The sequence below is a fragment of the Ambystoma mexicanum genome, chromosome 4p (assembly GCF_040938575.1).
Source record: "Ambystoma mexicanum isolate Mex_15411 chromosome 4p, UKY_AmexF1_1, whole genome shotgun sequence".
Lineage (NCBI taxonomy): Eukaryota > Metazoa > Chordata > Amphibia > Caudata > Ambystomatidae > Ambystoma > Ambystoma mexicanum.
In genome coordinates this window covers 881,860,638-881,885,606 of record NC_090927.1, presented here as the reverse complement: position 1 = coordinate 881,885,606, position 24,969 = coordinate 881,860,638, and the positions used below count along the sequence as shown (strand labels likewise).

Below are 24,969 nucleotides of genomic sequence, written 5' to 3'. Positions count from 1 at the left end.
CTTGCTTCTCTTTTGTGACAACTCAGCATAAACGAAGCACGCAAATGCAATTATCAACCTGTGCCATTTAACACTCAATACTGAGCAGTGGCTAATTAAACTGATGTGAAATGAAGGCCACAAACCCTGTTAATTCGAATGCGATTCATATTTATGTGAAGGAGCCGAGATGTCCATGCAATTGACTGCATCATGACTTCTTGCAGCATAATACTTTTACCCAGATTAATTATACAGATGCAAGAAAGAGTTGTAATAAATTCGACACCGTTCATGTTTAAGTATAGGCTGGTTAGAAGTAAAAAATGTAATCTCGTGGCAAGGATGATATGAGGACCCTCTGCTTACATGTTAGAGGAGCCTTTTCATTAGCCAGGAAGGCTTTATTATTCAGTGGGCGCATAATATAATACACATTTTTAAACAAAGTTTAAAAGAGGCATTGATCGAAGAAGGTGTTCCAATACTTTTCTTTTTTTCTGTTTACCATTCCTCTACTTTTTACAACCATATTCAGCATTGAACACAGAGGATTTGTCCATTCATGTCCTTGCGCTAATGTAAAGTTGTAATAGGAGCCTTAGTTACTGGTCACTTAGACTATCGCAATGCCCCTGCAGCAACACCTTATCATATGTTGCACTATGCTTCTGCTGACCTTGCCGAGACCACAGTTCCACTACTTTTTTCGGTACACTTCTACCACTGAAAAAAGGTGACAATTCAACAGATCCAAAAATCTGTACTGGACAAAAATGTGCATTACAGAGAAGTCTTCAATACCACGGGTCTGTTTAACTTTGAGAAAAGAAGGCAGTAAATAGGTTATTGTCAGTGTGTCAATGTGCGAGCTGCAGAATATGCATGCTCCACAACAATACTTGTTAGGAGACCAACTAAGCTCCTATCCAATCAACGCCTCACACTGGCCTGGAAAGAATGGATTACCATGAGAAAGGATGTCCTTCTGGGTCGACTCCCACTAGAACTGGGCATTAAAGGGGTCAGTTTAAAAAAGAACTTGGATAGGTTCTCAGAGGGCCATATGTTGGGTTAGGATTGTGTAGACATATTCACATAAGTGGTTTACAATGGTACAATTCCATAAGAAAACGCTCTGTGAATCAGGCCCATAATATATATATAGGCTAGCTCAGAGATTGTCCTAAATTGCATACTTCCGGTCAGGCTAGAAACATTGGTACCTTCTTTCATGTAACACTGTTACACTTTAACATCTAGTCGTGCGATTGCATTTGACATGTCACAGAGAATCTGCCAGGGTCTGCCAATGAGAAGGAAATACTCATGCTTTGTCAATGTTTTAAATTATCTGATGCTGCCTATCGCACACAAATAAGGTGCTCTCTGTTTTCACTGGCCCTCCCTTCATGACTCTTTCGCTCCATGTGTTGAAGAGTCGTGTTGTCCGTTAGATATTTCCTGGTGCAAGTGGTTCAAAACAGAATGAGAGCAGCAGCGAGAAAGGCTTCCCCTGAGGTGGGGACATGCCTGGTAGTTGGAGACATACATTGTCATTGCTTGTGTCCTGCATGCATGCCACCATCACATTGTGGGTGCACTGTCCATAGGAAATCTGAGGTGAGCATGGATAGGCTATTTGGCTGTTGCAGGGGTTCTGACAGACCTTGATAGGGACAGGAGGACCAGGCTCTGAGGGTCTACAACTGTTGTATTATTTTTGCTAACTATTAATTCGTGTTTAGAAACAATGCAAAAATGCCAAGACACTACAAAAATGCAACGATTTTATCAGCCACACCAGTCAGTGGTCTGCACCATTGCCCTGGGGCTCATAGAAGAAACAGATCATTGTTGTTAATCTTAACATTACTGTTTCCAAGATGGAAAGATATTTTGACAGATACAATGGTGCGTATTCTTGGCAAAAAAACATTAAAAAGAAAATTATGTAATTGTACTAGCATTGTAAACTGACAATGTGTACAATTTTACAATGTGCATTTTAAATATCACTACTGGGTTATACCGTAGCCCCAATAAGGATTTTACACATGTCTTATTGAGCAAAGCACATTATCAAAACCTGGATTCATTATATACATTGTTTTCTGTTCAAGGTTGTATTCCAAGATGGGCTGCCTTCTACACTCCAAGTGTACTCTTTCAAAATAGCCCTGTTAGAAAGTGGAATGGGGTAAATAGAATCATCAGGGTTACTGGCTGTTTTGCATGAAATCAGAAAGCATGTTGGGAACATGTGAATGATTAGAGATCTTTACAGTTGATAAATGTTTGTTATAAAAGGGTTCTTTACTTGAATCATTAAGGACGCTAGACTTGGTCCTGATTTAAGATTTCACAACACTCACCCTATCATTTAAATGTTTATATCCATGAAACATATATAAGCATTCAGAAAGAGAAAGCATTTCGATGTGAGGATAACATGTCTGACTTAGCCATCCTGTTTTTAGTTTCAAAACTGTGTCGGAAGCGCAACTGAGACAGAATATTAGAACATGAAGGGCTATGAGAAGAAAATAGGTCAGTATGCATGCCCTGTCAACGTTGCACAGACATCCTTAGAGAATTCTGTACATTAGATGTAGCACATGATGCAGTGAAGAAGATCAAAGTGCTGTACTGCCAGGTTAAGCACATACATTGCACATTTGATATGTTATCATTTCCCTGAATGAATGAGTTATATATTTAAAAAGCAATACATATTAAACTTGGAGAAAATATGTATATTTGTATTCAGCAAAGGGACAATTAATGCATCCTACATACCAGAGTAAACGATTATTTTAGGTCAAACACAGATGTGAAAAAAAGCAAATGCACACGGCATATGCTGATCATTACAACAAAGGAGAATATTCTCAAAATGCAGTGCAAATGAGAGGCCGCAGAGAATGAACACATTTCGTTTGCACCCCTTTTAGAAATTTGAAGGTCACACCAATATCAAAGGGGCACAGTACATGCAAATATGTACTTTCCAACACCCTTGCAAACCTTAGTGTAGGGATGCACATTTAAAAGCACAATTTGTGAATTTGGGATGCACTTTTAAATGTGCAAAAATCGTTCTGGTTCGCGCAAATGCGCTAAGGGATGCAAAGCACATCTGACTGGGCACATCTAACAAGTACTCATGCATATGTCCGTTGTGGATTGGGCTACCCCTTTTTGTGGCACAAGTGATGAAAAGCACTAGCACATCTCGTCATTTGCGCTCAAAAACGTTTGGAGAACATGCCGATAACGATTTGTTTTGAATCCATGTGAGTACAAAAGAGTATCGGAGTAAATAGCCATATGCCTAAAAACCAGATTTAATTCTGATTTTCTATTTGACTGGGAACCAAAAGCTCACTTTGGAAAAAGTCATTAATTTGTATTAGCCTCTGCACTACATAAAAGGTTAAAGTTCTGTTTTAGAAAAAGGAATTGCATTAAGGCATTATCATAACCCTGTGTGGTTCAAACTAAGGCCAGTGCAATCTGCTGAAAATAATTGGCTCATAAAATGTTTAATTTGATTTAGCAAGTGATGCTGAAAACAAAGTCAATCATCAATGATTATATATCCTTTTTCAGGGTTAGGTATACAACCAAAGGAAACCCTAGCACGTGTGTCTAGGTTTCCTTTGTTTGAGTTAGGATGAGTTTGTTTGTGGTTCACAGTGAAATTGATAATTGTCTGAGTGTCTACACCATTCTCAAAATTGCCTTTGAGTATCATCCAAAGAGAACCTTGCTTTTCATGCCCACAAACACACTGTTATGCACCTCCTCAGAGCACAAGAGTCCTTCTGGATTTTCCGCAGAGTACTCAAAATGCACCTCTTCATTCTAAACCTGGGTAACTAACTCACACCGGCACACTACACAGCACACATTTAAAAAAAGAAATACGTATTACTGTAAATATTGTATATACTATGTCTTGCCTGCAATGTTAATGCCATGCATTATGTCGGTCTTGTATATACTCTATGTGTAACAAATGCAACTGTAACATTTCTGCTCTATAAGAAAGCGCCCAGATGCCTTTGGGCTCAGCGCACTATACAAGCTTCAAAATAAATATAAAATAAATAATAAGACACCATTGCTGACAGTCTTAAGGGAACATATTGTCAATTTCTCTGGTGTAATCTGATGAGGTAAATTTTAATTTTTCATAGAATAAAAGAAACAAGAAAAACTCTTTTTAAAAAAAATATCTGAAGAGTGTACCCTGATTTGTGATTTCACAAAATAACGTTGTTTACTCACAAAGAAGATGTGACACTGTCCCTTCTTTATGAAAAGCAGTGAGAACATATTGAGAGTGTGCATAAATCAATGAAATGGTTAACAAACTCACACTGGGTATCATATGCCAGATTGTGATAAAGAAACACAATTCTTGATTGGCAGATTGCACTACCATCAGAGCCACATAGTACCACTTCGTATTTTAACTGTTAAAGGGGGTCATCAGGAGTTCATGTCCCATTGGACACAATGGGAATGGGGACTTACTGCCCCCCACAACCCCGCAACTCGGGATCCAGCGCTAATAGCGCTGGACCGAGTTGCGGTAACACAATTTGTGCTAGCGGTATCCCAACGGAATTACCGCCAGACTTGTGAAAGAGCCGAAAGACTTTGGAACAATACAAAGCACACAATCGGATCGAAGAACATGTTTGTTACTGGGTAATGGTTACACTTCTCGCTCTGCATTGTAGGAAGGTTGTATGGATACATCATATGAAAAAAAAACAAATGCCTAGTTCGAGGCCCGATGGTTCAATACTCTGCTGTGACAAAAGCCAAAAGTATAGGTTTTTACAATTGTGCATGTGGTAGCACCACAGATGGTGAAAGTGTGGACATGCGTGGAATTTGCTTTGAGCTTTTGAGCCCATTTCAGATGTGGCGCAAAACTAGCACCATGCTGCATAGTCTCATTTGACCTAATTTAACACCATGAATTGAGCTCAGAATGTTCATTAAGGGAAACAATAGAAGCAACATTGCAGGCATCATAGAAATATTGATGAGGCCATAAGGATGGTCTGGCAGACGCTGATGCTTTTTTCATTAAAAAAAGGACAACGATTGTCAAACAATGAACTGGATTCACTGCTTCTTTTAAGATGGAACTAGTGCCATGGATTGGTGATTCAGTGGTGATAAGTGCAGGTCTAACTGGCTTGCCTGGCCAAACAGGCTCTTGCAGCGATCAAGCATCAGATTAAAACCACTTACAATTGGCATATGAGGGTCACTTGCTCTAGAGTTCTGGCAATTAAGTGAAGCCAATATTTCTATGAAAGGCAGCTCCTGGATTAGCCATCGCCCTCTACACTTGTAATTAGGAACGCTGATAGAGCATGAATCTCGTGTGATGCGCAAACAGGTACTGGCAAAATAACAAAAGCATATAACAAGCAGCTGCTGCATCTGGGGATTTCCTGTAGACTAGTAATTGGGAGTGTCACGTGATCAAAAATCACTTGTGGTGTGCAGACATGTAGAACACTCGAAAACGAAAGCATTGTGGTACTTGTGATGCAACTATTTCTAAATATTGCAATGATATGGTAAAATGCTATTTTTATGTTGGCCCACAAAAATGTACAAGCATTGTATATTATCTTTCAAACATTGATCTGGACTCACAGAAGCGTTTTTATAACGGTGCTATCCCATAGGAAAATGCTCCTTAAAACAGGTCCTATGTTTCTATTATGGTGTTTGCACATCCAACTCTACCACCTAAAACCAAGTAACCCCGCAAATGCTGTATTAACTGAATCAAATCCTATTATTGTAGAACGCTGTTCTGTAACTAATTACCATATAGCATAAGGATGACTTAAATGTGGGTCTCACAAGGATCAATATACACAATTTTGCCAATATAGAAAACCAAAAAATTATTTCACGATTCTTCCCCCTTTTAAACAATTTCAAAAAGGCTGTGAAAATGCAGCTATAGGTATGGCTTTAGATTCGAGGGGCTACTTCTTCATTTCTGCAAAGAAGACCGTATCGAATCTTGACACATCAGTGCAACATACACTTGTCTCTTTCTGGCAAGTGTTTAAAAAAGGGTCTGATATCTATTATTAGTTCTACTTGCAAACTTGTCTGAGAAATGTAAAAATAATAAAAATGAAAAAAGACAAACCTAACAGTTTGTAGAAGTTCTTGTTATGAACTGGATAGTGAATTTCTAATGTTATCATTTCTTCAGACATCTAGAATCCCCCAGACAGTGGTGGTACTTCCCTTATTAAATCTCACCAGATCCCAGGAGAATGAATTTGAGTTTTTTCCTACTTTATATTATGGAACACCGACAATGGAACCTGTTCCAGGCTATCAAAATCATCATTTTACGAACAAACAATTCATCATCTGAGCACCAAGAATATACGATTTACATTTTTCCCAGCACACAGAGAAACTGAAATAAATTTGTCCCTGAGGGTGATGCGGTAGATTTATCTCATTCTACCTGTCGTGATATGATAAATATAAGGAATAAAGACAAAGCAATTGGCACATCCTCAACTGAATCTCTCCCCTTTCATCCCTGGAAATATTAAATACATGGAGGCCTCATCCTGTGGGATAATCAGAATGCGGTGGGTACTACATACTTCCTCTGGCTGCCTAAATGACCCAGGATTTAGCAGGCGTAGGACTTGGAGCAGCTAATGTTGCTTTCTAACACAGATGAAATGGGCACTGTAAATTCAGTGATAACTGAAAAACATCCTAAACATGGTTTGAAAACTGGAGGTTTGATAACATGGACAAGTAGCAATTCGAGGATGCTACGTATTTCAAAACGAACACACACTGAGATTATTAAAATGGCATGCCTTACCGACATAGAAATTGTATTAATACTTCTCTGAATATTCTCTACTTACACTTCTATTTCAAGCATTATCCTTGCTCACATGCTCGCTTATGTTTATTGCATGCACTCCTCCTGTTAACTAAAGGTATTTGCTTTAATCATAAGAATATTCTTGCTGACATAACTGCTTAGATTTGTATTGCATGAATTTTTCATTTCTGTATGCACACCTCTTTATTTTAGTGCGCATACACTCTTCTTAAAGTACATCAGTTGTATATTCTCTTCTCTTAATTTTCGCGTATTTGCTTTAGTTTTAAATGCATATCTAACTGGCATGCTTTTAATTGCAATCATTATTATTATTCTTATGAATACTTTGTTATTTGTTGTGTGTACTATTCTTGTTAGCACACCAGCTTTGCTTTTTAATGCATCCACTGATCCAGTTCAGATCCATATTCTGAATTATGTTGTATGTACTTATATAGTTCACATACCTGCTTGGCCAGTAGTGATACCAACTGCAGCAAAGAGCCGTTGGGAGCGGCTCAGATCGGAGACCCCGTTGACTGCTTCTACTTCAAAAGTATAGTTGGCATGTGCGAGAAGGTCCAAAATGGTGACATAGGTATCCACTAATCCGCTTTGCTGAGGGACAAATCCAATGCTGCTCCCACAGGGCACACACTCCCCTTGCTCCCAGCTGCATCTCCTGCACAGGATTCTGTAGGTCAAATCATTCCTTCCACCATTGTCGGCAGGGGGGCTCCACTCCAGGCTTACCATAGTTTGATTTATATTGTAGATAAGGTTCTGAGGTGCAGACGGAGGTCCTTTTAGAAGAAAACAAAAAAAAAAAACAAGAAGTAGTGTTCAAACATATGCAGTCAATTGAATAGTTGATTTAAAAGAGAGACAAAACAAAACTTGCAATGTCTTTGGTATTGTAATCCGCCTGATTTACAAAGTGGGTTTGTGCCACTCTAAAACGCCTTTGTAAATCAGGCCCACTGCCTCCTGCCTATTAATGGGTCTGCATGGCATCTCCCCTCTCTATTCTTAGATCTTGTTTGTATACATTTTGGTATCAGTTAGTAGATTTGAAGCCACTCAGTCTGAAAGACAAATTACGTTTCTCATAGTGTATGTCAGGTTTTGTTTATAGGATTTTATACGGTGCTAAATCACAGATGTAATAGTTTCATATTCCCCAGGAATGTCCGTGAAGTTGTGTACTTTGTCTCTAACATCTGGAGGGAGGAAGGGAGGGGCGGGGCTGAAAAATACTTTTTGCGATAGCATGGGTTCATGCAGGTCCTGTTAAGTGGACAATCATTCTGCAAAAAGGAGGGGAAGTATATGTTCTTAAGTGTTGTGATACTCTAGTTGTGCTTCCCTGGCAGATTTGGCTCATTGTAAGTTAGTACACAGTGTACATTCCGATGCATGAGGGGCTCAAGAGTGTGTTCGTGGGATCCTGGCAGTTTGGTGGCTTATTTGTTTCAGCATCTCTATAGGCTGTAGTACCCCAGGTCAAACTCCAAAATATTAGTTCTCGGATTGTCAGGCATGGCATAGTCAAGAACAGGCTGCATATAAAGGCAAATGTTATTAGTATCTAAAGGTAACGGAACGGATTCCTCAAACTAATATAGTCAAATTGAAAAAGCCTAGCACCTTGAAATAAAAAAAATAATTATTAGCACGAGTGTGTTCTGTGTCATGTTATGGTCGACGTTACTTTAGTTCACAGTGAGACAGTATGGTGCTTTACTTTGGAGTAATCTATTAAAATACAGCCATATGTGCCCAATCATAGTGAAAAAACATACCCTGAGTACCCTATACAGACTGTGTTCATTAGAATATGTGAAAGGCAGATGTGGATGTATGGCAAACAGGGTAGCTATGGGGGAACAGGGCCAGGTGCCAGTCATCCCGAAAGCAGTGACAGTCTGGCATACTTTTGGTGACATTGTGATGTGGGTGTATCTTTGGCTGATGACCAGTCAGGCTATTAACCCTTCCAGGAGATTAAGCATATAATATGGATGAAGGTGCATTTGATAACTTACTGAGATAAATTCTGCCAATCAGTTCTGTGTGACATCTGAAAGACAGTTGGAAGAAAGCCTGTGTTGTCTAGGAAGCCACTTTGAACCCTGAAGCTAAATGAACCCAGTAGTTGAAAGATACTCATTTACAATGTCATGTTGTACATGGTCTCCCTACCCCCAATTCCCACACTCTGCACTGTCCGTTTTGGAACATCTTTGCAGGGAATGTAGAGCAGAGCCATGAGGGTGAATACGTCATATGAAATATACCATGTTCCCTTAACCTTCACCCCAAAATGGTCTAACAATTGAATTCAAAACTATTTGCAGAGGAAATGATGCAACCCCAGCCATGATGTCACAGTGTCAGAGCAGAAGCGTAGAGTATTCAGAAAGTAAAATAGTAGCCTATAGCTTCCTGTTTAAGCCAGGCACAACAATGTGGTTGCGAAGTAGATATTCATAACCTGCTTGCTGCACTCATATATCATAAGGCCAGAGCTACTCCTGGTAACTTGTTTCTAAATTGAATACTTTCTCAGCGGGAGAGAATCAAGAGTAATTCGAGAGTTTCTCTTGGTAATATATTTCTGATTAGCTCTCTTGGAATGATGAGTAATCAGTCAGGAGGTTGGCAAGACACGTGTTATCTGCCAGGACAAGCCAGTGTTCTAATTACCAACCATTTCCGCTGGCTCCTCCACCTGTCAGCTACCATCTTTGGCTCACTGCACCATCTCGTCCCCACAGGCCCTGTTGTGTCTGCTCTCACTTCTCCGGATTTGGGTGACCCTGTCTGCTACTCCCTGCAAAATGTTCCTCTCCCGCACGGGTCTGGCCACTGACCACGCCACTCTTCCAGTACTGCAAGTGGCATGCCCATTTCACCACACAACCTTTGCCGCAGATGCCGCATAGAACGTGTGGCTCATGTGTGCTGTAATCTTTCACTCCTGAGAAGTGTGCCATTTGTTCTATCTGCAGCAAAACACTGGGCCTTTTTGGCTCTGGTGAAATCAAGAAAAGTAATGCTAGAAAAAAATGCACTCCTTCAAAACACTGTGGGGCTACAACCTAAAGTGCAGTGTTGAAGAAGTAACATGTGTGATAGAGTCATGACTCATGCTTACCTTCTACAAATCAAGACTTGGACCATCTCTGGCCATTGACTTCAGATGTATTGCGAGTCAAAGAAGAGTAATCAGAGAACACTGTTATCTATTTAGAATTGAGTTTTGGTACATCAATGAGTCTGTTGTCACATCACACTGAGGGGAAACATGTGTTTACATTATTTCTTCCCCGTGGAAATTGACCTGCTCTAAATGTCCCTCCTGTATTCTGCCTGGCTGCCCCTCCTCTGACTCGTTGAGAGAAATGAATAAATATGGAGCCGTTTTCAGCGAGTAGATCTCGTACAGGAAGCTCAGTGGGCTGATATTCAGTTCTTGAAGATGGATTGAAAAAAGTGTTGCGGGGAATGGGAGTGTGGCTGGGAGGATAGTACAGGAGCTTTATTGTAACATTTAGTTTGCCAGCGAATAAACAATTTAAAGTTAATGCAGACGTGAAAAAAATGTATGATGATAAAATGGTTCCATGTCATTTCATCGCGGCATGTTTTTTCGCAGGTTTTTTTACCGTGAATGTTTTAACGAAAAAAAAACCCTCAAATATTTTGAAAATTATTTTTGGGTGTTCCCCCCAAACCTCCATTCCCTTACATTTTGTATCAATTCCCAATCGCCCACATCCCATATATCTAATTTACTAACCCCTCCAAAAAATGGGATGCTTTTTTTTCGTTAAAAAAATTGCAGTGAAAATCCCGCGAAAAATCACATCCCACGATGAAAGGACGTTGTACCAATAAAATGTATCAGATATGTCTTTATTTTCCATTTTAATCCTACAGAAAAAGCAATCCAGCAACAAAGGGTGACTCTAGAAGTGAGGGCCATGAACTGCAATTGTACTTGATTGGTTTGAGGCGCTTCACTCTTACACTGAAGACTGACTCACTTGTACAGGCAGCGTATGGGGCATCGGTGGGCGCCCGGTGGTACCCATCCTCACAGTCACATCGGGAGGCACCTTCCTTGTCAGAGAAACTGTGGGCCGGGCAACGCGAGCACTGCAAATCCTGCGAAGACGATTTGTAAAATGCACGACCACAGGCTAAGGAAGAAAGCAAAGCAGAACATTAGATGACCAACATCTAGAGACAGCTGTCAAGTACATGGCAGAAGCATGTTGCCTTTTCACAACAGCAAACCATGTCACACATTTCACTGTGTACTTGGATGTTGATGTTCCAACCGACAGGCGCCTATGTACTATCCATCCCTTTTCATGAGATCACAAAATCATTCGATGCTATCAGTTACTTTCAAATCACAATTTGCGTCCTATGAAAATTCCTTCTTGAACCTTTTACTTTCACACATTTGAAGCAAGAGGAGCCCTTAAGGGGTGCCTTGGGGATAAGTTGTAAGCAATGTCCTGCTAGCATCAGGCTCGCATAGAGCATCCAATCAAGGGGGCATTATTGCTATGAGAAATGCATGGCCAATTATATTTCATTTACAGAAACACCAGGTAGACAAAATAGCTTTAATAATTTCCCTTCCGAGCAGGCTAGAATGCAGTGGGCCAATTTTCAATTTTGACAACTCAGGTCATCTTGCACATGGTCCTTACAACAGTGTTTAAATTCAAGTAACATGTAGTCTCATCCACAAATAAAGAGACAAACAGAATGTGAGACAGGGTAGGGTAGAGGGAGATGATATTCTGGGTAAAACTAGTTAATATTATTGGTTTTACTTGTAGTTGCGTTGTGCTCAATGTGATGTGCTGACCTGGGATTAAGCATACCTGCCATGATTAATCGTTAACTGGAGAACTGGATCAAATTCAAATCTGTCCTTTCTTTTTGTTGAAAAATAAGTGGTGTTGCTTTCTAATACAGACTAGTGGTCAATTCGTATCTTTGTGAGAACAGCATGTTAGCACCTGCTGGAGGTGGGTTGGGTGTGCATTATAGAATGTCACAACAAACAGGTGTGTTGTCGCTGCTGCCCAGAGACACCACAGCACAATCTTTTGGAATGTGTCTGAAGGTAAATTCAAATGCATTCCCTCAGACTTATGAATGGCCAATTGGGAATCTACTCTGCTGTTGCTAAAAGGCACAAAGACATTCTCATCCTTGGTAAAAGTGGCCTTTCCTGAGGACCTCTTAGTGGGTTGAGAGTGCATTTCTGCCAATTTCTGAATTGAGGAGAGCAGGAAGCCCTAAAATGATGACTTCCTACCTGCACAATAAAAGGTGCTGCAGATATATTGCATCTGAAGAAACTACTGCTAGAGCTTTATTCATCACTGAGAACAGTGCCAACAATTGGCATAGACTAGTGTCTATAAAAGATCTACCCGCATTGTGTTCGAAGAAGTTCTGTTTGTCCTCAAAACCAGACCTCTCAATCACAGGGTGCTTGAGACTTTTGAGAAAAGTCCAGCTGCCCTCAAATATGCATCCGAGCCCCTAGCATAAAGAGTCATTAAAACAAATAGATGCAGGAAGTGTGAGATGGACACTGGCTGAGATTTTTGCCTGTAGCAATACACAAACACAGTTGTTGTCCTAACCACAAAGTGCTCCACTATACTCAAAGTCATATTTTTTCTATTGTTTCATTTATTAAAGTGTCATATGGTTAATAATAGCTTTCAACCAGGCTACATAATCATCAGGTCTTGTTCTGAATGACCCAAAATACCGAAAGGAGGGACGACAAAAGATGCATAACAGAAAAGCGATGACCAACTAAACTAAAAGGGACTCTGTAGATAATATAATGGTTCTCTATTTGGAAAGGTGTATCCCATGAGAATTATGGGTTTCAGGAATTACAACTCCATTTAATGTTTCTCAAATAAGGGTAAAAGACTAACCTGTTCTGTTAAATGTAATCTTTTAAATGTAATTTGATGGGGAATGTGAGCTGCAGTATTATGCACCAGGTATATTTAACATTTGTATGGACGTTTTTCAATGGATCTTTGGATTTCCCCTACACACCTCACCGCAGCAGTGAGCATGATCCTGCTGGAGTCCGGCATGATTTGCAATGTTTAAACAAATTATCCCAACTATCTGTACCCGGCGTAACATACACCGTTCCAACATATCTTGAAGGGTCTTAATTAAATATGATTGCACTTTTATATATTCACTCACTCATACATTTCATTGTACGCACAATTAACAATCTTGTTCTTCTCAGATATAACACTTAATGAGCTGAATGATTGAACTCTTGAGAGAGCAACATATACTTGCCTGTGATTGAATACAGGTTTCGGAAGGTATAAGGAGATTCTTTGAAATATCTGTCCCTGTGACTTATTAATGGTCATTGAAAGGGCTAAATGTATAGGAAACTGCCTACTTGTGAATTTGAAAGGCATATTTATATCAGATGGAAGAAGAGGTATGCACAGTATAGGAACAGTTTCTAAGTTCAATCCATCGATTACACGGGCCTCTTTGATGTGTCTTTGTAGATGCGTAATTGTCAACCCTGTTCCATTGCAGAGTCCCCGTTATGGCATAAGATTGCGTAGTAGCATAATTACACCTACTTTCAGTTTTAGCTCGTGAGGAGGCTTTCCTGTGGGTGTTAAGCTGTTGAGGATCTCTTCAGAGTATGGTAGATGCTCACTTGGTTCATAGCTTGCTACAGTATCCACACTTTTGCAAACAACCTCTTCTCCTGGCATACGGTTTAACACGTTGTTGTTCAGTTCAAAAGAATGCTCATTTGTAACAGTATTGCTCTGTCTTTGTGTTGCTGAGCATCAACAGTGTAGAAGGTAATGTCACCGTAGAGTTGTTCTACAGGGTCCTGTGTATTTTAAAAACAGGCTGGCGGCAACTGTATAGGTGCAAAACTTCTTCCATGGCCTACTTCTAATAGCAGGTCTGAAAATTAGTTATCACTTGATATAGGTTGCATATTACGTGTACGTTTCAGTACATGGAATTGGGTCCATAGCTTAATTTTCTTTATACAACTGGAAACAGTTAGAGATCTTGATTTTCATAGCATCACCGGTAGGACTTCCCTGAAGTCTCTGTCTAGTAGCATAACTTTCCCTCCAAAAGACTTGTCTGATCCTGTCAGATCACGGAGTAGTTTGTCTACTGCTTGAAAAGCGTGAATGTGCTTCATTGGTGCTTCGTCTGACACTATCAGTTTGTATTGGAGAAGTGCCTCAGCTTCCTTTCTGTTCAGCTTTAAATTGCATGTTGAAGTTGAATTCAGCAGCAAAAGTATATGAACGTAGAGTGAGCAGTCTACCTCCTGCTAACAGAGTTGCAGCAACAGGAGTAACATTATCTCCATTGCCCCGTATGGTGTGTAGTTGAGTACAGAAATCTCTTTCCAGTTTCAGCTCCACCATCAAGAAAAAAAACGGTGTTGATTAGTGGTTGGGTTATTGTAAACAGCCTCAATAATAGTGTCAAATTCCATTTTGTGTTCCTTATTTAATTGTTCTGCATTTGAGGTGCACTTTGCTATTTAGACAGCAGAGGTGAACCTAACACCAATAAAATTCATCAGCTGAGTACAGAAACTTACATATGTGTTTCATATATATATATATATATTATATATATATATATATATAGTTGTGGCATGGTGTATTTTAACTTTTAATAAACGTGTTTATAAATAACCTATTAACATATATCTTTAGAAATAACATCCACTTATGGACATTTTCCCGAACATCAACCAAACATATTTTAACAAGCAAGCATGAAGGCTCAGTGAGTAAAGTGAGTGAAAAAAATCCTACCCATTCCTTCTTCTCTTCTGGGGGTACAAACGTTGAATAGATTTTCAATGAGTTATAACAGCATATAGTATTAAATTCCTTAAAAATGGTGAAATCTTCTATTATTTGTATTATGAAAAATGTGACATTGAAGTTATTATTTTGTACACCTGAGTTTAACAGTAAGACATTCATAACGCAGTATATTACTCTCAAGTGCTTTGTACATAGAGATGACTCCTGTCAAATGGAAGGCAGTTAGAAAAAGTGTTTGCAATAAGTGCTCACATATAATAAATACAGTTGCACAAAATATGCTTCTGGCATATTCTTTGCATTGTATTTGTATCCAATGGAAATAAGGTGATTTGAAGAGAAACGTGTGCATAGGATGAAACAGAGCAATCCTGCAAAAAAGCATATACATAGAATATCAGGGGTCTGGTTGGTGAGCAGCTTGAGTCAACACATGAAACAGGGATGCGATCAACAGAAATATTTAAAGGGGGATTTGCAAGGAAATGTGGAGAAACATGGTCACTTAGGATATCACCTTGAGAACAAGATGAAGCCATGTGACATTGATTCAGTCCCTGATGTGGCTGTCAGAATCTGGAGGGCTCATGCACTTAGCATGATTTCAGTCACAAAAAAATAAATTGATACTCATGAAGGTATAGATGGGCTGTTTCCTAGGAGAAGAAGAGTGTCTTCTATTACTGATTTGAAGGTGAAGATGTTGCAAAACATTTACCTGTTGGTATGTATTTCCAGTGGAAGGGGTCAAGTAGGGAGAAGGAGCGGACGTGATAGTATATAAATGGTGGATGGGAAATGATCACTTAAGTAAAGCATTAGGTTGAAAGGTATGAGTGGGGAATATTTTTAAGATAGTAGCACCGAGATAGTGAAAGGCTGAGCCACAAATAGATTTGAATACCCAGAGTAAGACATTTGAAAGGGAATGGTTCTTCATAAAGCCTGGATGTTGTGAGAAGTGGTGTACGTGGGATGATTAAGGCTGTGAAGGATGCACGTTGTGAAAGTAAGTACTTTTTCAAGTGAGGTAAAAGAGCAGAGCAGAATCCTATAAGCTGGATCAGACTGCAGTCAACTCTAATAAGCACAAAGTTGGAAGTAGAGAGCACATGTTTCTGATGCTTAATAGGTTAATTCTGGCAGCCATTCCAGTGGATGTGATGAAATATTCATACTTGGGTCTGCTGTCAAGGCTTTGCACCTTTGGTGATATGGTGAGAAGGTTATTGAAGAAGGGTGTTGGAGAATGGAGGTGGAAGGGGCCACCAGGGCAGGCAGATAGATGAATTTGGTTATGGTGGAATTTAACATAAGAAAGCAAAGAGATATTTAGTGGTGGGTGGCCAATAGGCAAACTGATATTTTAGAAAATAAATGCAGAGCTCAATAGGCCGAAGCAGAGAAATATTTGGGTATCTGCAAATAGGTGATAGGAAAAAAACACAAGAAGTGAACAGCAGCCAAAGAAAATGTGTATGAGGGAACACATCGAGGCCTCATGAAAGGGCCTTGTGGGAAACTCATAAGAGGAGGAGGGTTGGAGGTTTACTGTTCTAAAAGATAATATAAGTGCCGTCAGTGAGGTAGGAGTCAAAGCATGAGCAATGTCTTGGATGTCCGCAAGGATCCAAAAGAGGGAGGGATGATCAACAGTGTTAAAGTCAGCAGTGTGGTCCCGGAGGATAAGAATGGAGGAGAGTTAGATGGGATCAGCAGTGTTGAGGAGATTGGATACATTGGATACATGGATAAGGGACATTTCTCCATGCATTGGTGTGAGTGGAATCCTGTTTGGTAGAGGCCATATTGATAACGGTTTATAGTGATAATTTCGACAACAAAAATGTCGAAAGTCAACATTTTGAAAAAAAATGTCGAAAAAAAAAATGTCGACTTTTTTTTTCAATGCATTTTTTTTTTAAATGGGGGGGTTCCCCCCCAACCCCCCTTTTTCAAAATTGTTTTTTTAATTTTTCCCTTTTTTTTAACTCCCGAACCCCTAAAATAAATATATAATTTAAAAAAACGAAAGTCGACATTTTTTTGTCGACATTTTTGTCTGTCGACATTTTTTTTTCGAAATTATGACTGCCCACCGGCTACTTTACTGTATAGCTGGGGATAAACCTGCTCACACTGCCACTAGGGTGATCAGTACTAAAAGAAAATGGCGAGCACAGCTGAAGGACACCAATGTGCGATGTTGAGAGAGCAGCAGGCAAAGCGCACCTCGATCTGTGTCCTTCACTTGGAGGGCTGGGCTACCATGGGACACCTTTAGTGTATCATTTCCCAGTCACTAATCAGGTAATTGGAGGACACAAGAATGCTTGGCTCCACCTAGATGTGTCATGGCTGCCTGTTCTTTCACATGGAACTTGGGAAAAGGCGTAGAGAAACAGTATAGGTAGATGAACAGATCCTTCCAACAGTCGATTTCTTAAGCTATCCATAGTGTATTTAGGACCACACAACACCGTAGAGTGCAGGGTTATTGTGAATATAGGAATTGTTCTGATCAGCATGCTGGCCATTTGGAAGGACACATTTTTTTAAGATTTTAAACCAAATTGATTAGCGTTATACAAGGTGTGTTGCTACCCGAAGAGCTACTCAATGATGATAACAGGACAGCGGTTTACACTAAGGAACGCTCACCTACTTGTAATTAAACTGAGAGTGCAATAACAGATCACCAAAAAACCCTGAGCAAGCATCATGCATTCAAGTGGAAGTAACCGGCACAACTTCCAACAAGACGGATGAAGAAAGTAACTTAACCAGATCCGGAGGAGGCCACTGCTGGGGGCGGCGCTGGGGATGCTTACATTGAGAAACGGGAGTGGATTGGCTTCTGCTGCTCCTTTGTTCTCGCTGCGGCCCTTGCAGGAATGCTCATGACATCTCTGTCAAGTAACACAATGGCAAGTGCCATCAGTGGGAAACACATATGACCCCGCGTCACCTTTAGGGGTGGAGGGCTGAAGGGCCGAGTTACAGGCATGGCAACTGAAAGCCGGGAGGAGCCGGGAATTCCTCGCAGATTCCGGCCGCATACTGTGGTCAGGGGCCTGTCGGGCCAGAATGCGGCTCTTTCTAAGGGGACGCGGAATGTCTGCGTTTGAATGTTACTCGAAGTATGCAGCACATGCGAAGGTTACACAGCTGTGACAGAGCGTTACACCCTGACAGAAAGAGCGCGGAGTTGCACGTTTGAAATGAGTGCTCTTTGTGACTTCCGGGTATTAATTAACCCAGGCTATCTGAATTGATTAAGATGGCATGCATCTCGCTCGCTTATTGATATTTATTTATTTACATCGCGCTCATACACGTGTTTCAGAGCGCGAACATTCAATACACAGTGGCAACGACGTACATGATGTGTTTTGGATTTAAAGAACCAGAATCAAGATCAGACAAAGAAAACCCACAAGATGTGCAGTACGTCCCACAAAGCGCATTCTGCGAAGATGTCAAGAGTCGTCAAACACTATGTTGTGTGACGTTAATAATTTCACTGCAGTGCTTCGGATGGGGGAGGTGTATGAGAAGGGCCCCCTCCTGTCTCGTCAACCAATGCTGGAGATGAGGCGAAGCGAAGCATTTGGAAATCATACATTGTCAAAATACCAGACATGTCTCTTTCCATATTGGAGTATGAAAGCAGATTCGGGGCGAAAATTAGCCAAACTTGCTGAATGTATCCCAGCATCCCCATGGTCTGCACGTCAGTAAGATTCCACTTCAGTACTGCCGGGAAACTGTATCGATGCCAAGCACATATACGACATAGGATAACTCACAGCAATCTGCGAGAGGAGGGAGTCCTCAGTGTCTTCCACATGGGAAATTGCCTTCGGTAAAATAAAAGGAACGTTGTTTCAGAATGTTTTGGTCGTGTATTTTAAAACCTACTCCCTCCACTGCCACCCTCATATAACGTAGGCTGTTTATAAGTGGAAGCCAGGACAGGCACTTTGGGTGGCTGTGATATACTGTAGTCCCATTCAGCAGCTCCCGAGCTACCTCACCTGGTCGGTTTGCAGACTGTGCCCCACATCCCATGGAGCTCTGCAAAGACGGCTCTAGCAGGAATTGGCTGTTTATAAGTGGACGCCAAGACAGGGAATTTGGCTCCAGCCCAAAACCCTTTTTACTGTTTATTAATGTATTTAATGAAAGAGTGATACAGGGCACCTGTGCATGTTATGCCACAGTATGTCACAGTGTCTACGTCTGAATATACAAGCTTAGAGCTGTGAGAAAACTGTGAATATACAATATAACTACGAAAAGAATAACTTCCATAGGTCCATCTGATGGTAGAAAGTGTGGTGCTGTGATGAAAAGAAAGGCAAGAAATAGATATCCGAAAAGAGTACATGCATAGGCTTTTAGGGAAGAGCCAGATGAAAATGCAATGAAAGAAATAGGCACAGGGAACAGATATCCAGGAGGAGGAAAGAAGAGAGCTAACATTTGGCGCATGCAGGCGAAGGGAGAAACGAACAGAAATGTGATATGGATGAAAAGTGATTGACTTATTTGTGCAGGGATCACTTGTGAAACCCAAAATACACACAAGCCTCACAATTGTTGCGTACAAGAATATATGTATGGAGTAGAATGTGTTTATACAACAGATGTAACAGAACACTGAAGTGGACTTTAAACATGACAGCATAAAATGGCATGCATTTTGACACCACAAAAAGTACAAAGTGATACACATTGTGGTGACAGTGATGTCTATGAATAAAAGAAAGCCACTTGCTCGCCCTATTTCCATTTTAAAAATCAGATGAAGGAAACATTGAACGATTCCTTTCAACCTTCATAGTTGCAGGTTCTCCAGTATCTTTACTAATTATGGCGGTGGGCTGGAAGTGCAAATCTTTTCTGGGAGTGCTCACCTTGGCCAGTGTAAAGTTGCAGATTCTTCCCCAAGGCAAGTGTGTGTACAAACCGAGCACCAAATAGTGAACCACAATACGCATTGTGAGTCACATAGCAACTGTAAAACCACTGTATGGCACAAAGCATGTTGCTCCTCCACTCCAGTGGGGTTCAGCAGTTCTAGGAAGTGTCTTGAGACAGTTCCTCTGCTATCAGACTGGGAACTATCTATGCAGGGAAAGCTGGATGAATTCGCAACTAGGAATTCGGCTGAGACGAGGGAACATTTAAGACCCCGGAGGCGAATGACATTACCCTACTCTTAGGGTTGCACTGGGTGTAAAATTGTGGTTGCTTCAAAGCACAATTTTCAAAACGAGGGTCACCCTATCCAAAAAGATTCAGGAGGGAGCTATCCTTCCCAGTGCAGACTCCGATCGGAAGTTAAATTGTGCAGTGTGAGATGGGATAACGACTGCGGGCAAATCAAACACGCCACTGTGATGTTATTGCACTGCAAGCCCCAATGATAATGCATGCTGAGAAATGCTATCTGGCATGCTCCTTGGCATACTGCTTCATGTGAGTTCATTGCTGAGGTCTAGTCAATGCTGCTATGAAGGTCCATGCCAAAGCTAGTGATTTGGATACCACTTAACTGAGAAATCTGAGGATGAGCGACACAGGTGACGTGGTACAATATGCGGGGGCCGGGGGGACATGGTGTACCAGCGCAGCATCGGACAAAAGAAAACTGACCTCTGGCTCCTCCTGAAGCTGAGGTGGCAGTGCACTTAGGTGCTTTGATAGGGATTTACATGTGATATGATTCGAGACCTCAAGGTAAGTAGCCCATGCTGTACCCTTATTGTCAGAGGCTTCTACGCACTCTCGCGATAGTCGATACAATCCCGTCACTTCAGGCCATAGACCTTTTATCATGCTAACCCTTCTTGCTCTATGGACTGAGTTTAAACACACAACGAAATACAGGGCGTCTGTTCATTTACAAAAATGTTCCCTCCAGGGGCGGTGGGATTCATATGGAAGGTTCCCTGTGCTCTGCCACCAACCTCATTTTAGCAATGTTTCCCAAATGGACTCAATTCTATCGTGAAACATTATTTATTTTTTATTTCAAAAAACGTAAATCTTTGAAACATTATTTTTTTTAATGCAGTAAAGAATGTGAATGTTGACTGTAAAAAGGAACATGTCAACCGATGGGCTTGATTTACAAAACCCCATTGAAAAACGCTGTGTAAATCAGGCCCTATGTTTCAGATATAAATTGATGTGCTTAATTGCAAGCACTAGTTTTACTGGGACGTTAATCTCTAGAAACTCACTACTTCCCAAGGTATTATACAGCAATTACAGGCCAATCCTGACACAATAAAGGAAAATGTGAATGGAACAATTTTTCAAAATGAAGACAAAGATAGTGGGAAAAGACAACCCAAGAGTAAATGGAAGTGTAAGATGCACATAAGTGGGGCCACGTCTGAAAAGATGGCCTTGCTCTACTGACGTTTACATAGCGCACGCACGGCTTTGCGTGGAGTGGAGCGGGGTCTTTGAAATTCACTGTAGCGGCCCACACGCGTGGGCAGAACTCCTCATCGCCTGATATGTTGCTGCCCCGGTTATGGTAGGACTGAGCCCTTATTCCTGGTGGCAACTGATCGATGCAGTGTGCTGATAGAAGGAAACCTGTTCTGTTGTGGTAAAGACAGTTGTCGAAGTGTACAAACAAAGAAGTGGAACAATGTTCCTCTTCCCCGCCCCCTTTTATGCCCTGCCCCTTGTTCTGCTCTATTCAATCCCCCATACAGTAACTCCCACCCTCCCCACTCAATTCAAACCCCTACCTAGGTACTTCCAGCCCTTCCCTCCACCCCAAAAAGCTAGACTAAAGAAAATGCTGTGAAAGAATATACATTTGAACGACTACCATTATTGTGCCATTGTCCCCTCACCATGCAGCTTTATGTAGCCACCCCTTCCCTTCACCCACCATTTACACCTCTTAAGGGGCATGTACATGACCATAGCCACTGATAGGCCCGCCCCTCCCATTACATGCAAACACCGTGTGTCTAAATAAACCCCCTGCACTAACACTTAACCAGCACTTGCGAAATAGCACAATGTCATTTACTGTTATATCTTTTTATTTTTATTTTTAAAGTGGCCTTTCCTACCGTCCTATAATGGTACTCCAGGTCACATAAAGTAAGGAAACTATGAGCGATTTCCCCGAGAAGTAAGAGAACGTCGTACCCTTTAGTTCCCTCCCACTTTGACCTCTGGTTACAGATGCCTTTTTAGCAATACATTTTAGTGTGTAAACCTTTCCGTTTTGGTGAGATAGGAACAATAGTGCATTTTTCCCCCATGAGGCCCACACATTGCTCTGCAGCAGAAACTTTAACATGCTGAGCTATCTTACATTGATTGGAGTATTTACCTATTTGGATTGTATTTTTTTTGTATTTGAATACTTTTATATTAGTCGATTGTTTGATTACTTCATACGTATAGCATATTCAACTAAACGTACATAGACAGATGTGTGTTCCATTCCAAACAGATGTGTGTTCCATTCCAAGCCATGTATATTATGAAAGTTCCATAGTTGTTTAAACGTTTTAGGCAACAACCGCACATACATATTCTGTGTGCGGTCCGAGCCCCCTCGATGTTTCACCATTTTAAAGCACTCATCTGACCTCAAAACCTGAAACTAGAACCTAATTCGCAGAACCGTTTTATAATGGCAAAACCCCACTGAAAAACGCTCTGTGAATTTGTTGTTGTTCATGTAAACACTAATGCTCGAAAATGAACACATTCCAGCCCCATCTGACTGCCTTTCATTTTAAATTGAATTATTGGCGCAGGCAGTGTTTATTTTGTCCCTCAATGGACAACACAAGCACATTGTTTGGCCCACCACGGCAGGGAAAGCAGTCCCTTGAAAGACAGCTATGCCAACTGTGGCTGCCAGCAGAGGTCATCACCACGCAGAGATGCCGGGAGAAGATAGTGATTTTAGACACTAAAACCTTATCAAAACACAAAAACCTTTGAAAATGGAGGCCTTGAGACTGACATTTCTATGAACAGTGACTTTTCATCGGGATTACTAAGTGCATATTTCTTGCAGTTCAAAAGCCTCCAGTGAGTGCTTCTGTCGGGCGCAGTGAAAGGCCTTTCTTCTTGCGCACAGTGCAATGCAGGCAACAGGTTCAGACAACGATTGTATCTCGCTGCTATCTCCATCATATTGAGGGCTAATAATAGCCGCTTGTGATGACATCTAATAACTAGCCCTTCAACTTAAACACGCCACAAACAAAGAGCGCAGCCAATCCGGCAGCGCATTCCTTAATGATGTTCAAAGGGGCTTTTCAAAACAGTCCACCCTGCAAGCACTTCCTGACAGAAACCGGTTACCAGTGACACGCAGCACAAAGCGCGCCTTTTCTAATGGAACATCGCGCAATGTATCATGTCAGAACAGCTCGAGCGATAACAGTGTATTGTCATTTTCGTCAGTGAAGCACCCTGTCTAAGCTTTTCATGTCTCATGTTCCTTAGGCACACACGCAAGAGCGGGCGTGGCAAGGAAGTGTTGCATTCTCCTAAATTAGCATTATATATATATATATATATATTCAAAAATGTGACAGACGTTGGGAAGCTTCGTTAAAGTGCAATACTTAATTGATCCTGTAGGACTTCAAATTAGGAGCTGGTACGATAACTGAGTGGGTTGAGCGCTGGCTGCTCCAATGTGCTGCAGGACGCGGTTTCAAATCACGGTGAGGCCAAATCAGCCTTCCATTCCCCCTAAATGAGTACCAACTTCGATTGGGTGATATTGTATGTAAATGTTCTCTCTCTGTAAAGCCATTTGGCAAACGCGCTTATAAATTTCACGCATCGTTATCAAATAAAAAGTATTGCACATGAATGAATCACCAGTCCATGCAACACCATTAAAAAAAAGCTTGCACATTTCTGACTGTTTTACACTTGAATGTTTTGTTTTAAGTTATACACAAAGGGCCAAATGGGGCGGAATGTGTTAAATACATTTTAGGATTCACTAGGCCTGATTTGCAAAGTGTGCTTCAATTGGATTTTCTCCACTGAAAAATGCTTTTTATAAATCAGGCCCACTGATTACTGCAGGAAATCATCTATAACTGGCCATTGTGCAGATCAGGAATCACTAAAGTAAGAGTACAACTCTTAAGCACGTGTTCCTTTGGTGTGTTTGTTGTCAGGTTCCCTTGGATACAGCAAAGCTTCATAGAGACAACCTTGCGAAAGTGAGATGCTGCTATGTCACTAACCTGCAGCCCCCTTAGCAGTCTTTGTGACAGTGCATTGTCACCGTGTGCTCCCTAGGCTGGAGTGCACACCTCTCCACCTCCTTCACTCCCCTGCCCCCCTCCGGAATAGGCCGCATTCTCTTTCAGAGAGATTCTACTTGCGTTCTCCCACCTCCCATCACCCGAAAATACTTGTCCCTAATGTCACCTGGGCTATGATGCTTCCTTGTGCCAGTTTAGGGTCAGGTCCTGCCCAAAATGTGCAAGTGCTGATTCATGCCATATAAGATGCTTTTCGGCAATCCTCAGCATCGTTTTTTCCAAGGTATTTTTAAATTGGATCTGTAGAATGATCTTGCTTTTCTCTACTAAATATATGCAACTGGTTCCAGAGCAAGTAGGCCTCAACTGGAATTTGCACCAGATAAGTATAACATACCTTAACTACTCTAATCCACATTGCAAGTAGTGTGATGCTTGCAACATGTTGTCGTATCTGCTCCTTCCGCTTGTGTGTCACATAAGTACATCTCAGAGTCAGCGCTTGTCACTGGGCCGGATTTTCCCAGATCTGAGATCTAGTAAAAAATGTCTCCCCTGGTCTCGGATCAGGGAAAGCTACTTTTGACCATTAAGGTAAGAGATTTGCTTTTTGTTCCAAGATTGGGTTTCAAACTTGGATCACCAGGATCAAGGTCTTGTGATTTATCCGCTACACTACAGCAACTTCTGGTTACAATGCTTGTGAATATTCCTGACTGGATTGTATTCTCCTGAAAATATTCAAGAACAGTTTTGTAAAGAAGTACACCTTTTCTAATGTGCTTGTAACATTACAAGACAATCCTCTTTTCTTTAATAATGTATTCATCTCCTGACATTTAAATGTTTAATTATGTGGGTTGGAGGTGCTGAGAAAAAG

The 24,969-nt window shown here is 41.0% G+C and overlaps 1 protein-coding gene across 7 annotated transcripts in view; it reads right to left on the bottom strand.

Annotated features, from left to right (window-relative positions):
- The window catches only part of EPHA7 (EPH receptor A7), a 366,507-nt gene that overhangs the window by 239,724 nt on the left and 101,814 nt on the right, over positions 1-24,969 (bottom strand). For all 7 annotated transcript variants that reach the window (XM_069606448.1, XM_069606452.1, XM_069606450.1 and 4 more), the window contains exons 4-5: positions 10,942-11,097; positions 7,360-7,695 (exon numbers count right to left, since the gene is read on the bottom strand). In XM_069606448.1, coding sequence (XP_069462549.1) covers positions 7,360-7,695; positions 10,942-11,097 — 492 coding nt within the window. The remainder of the gene's footprint in view (positions 1-7,359; positions 7,696-10,941; positions 11,098-24,969) is intronic.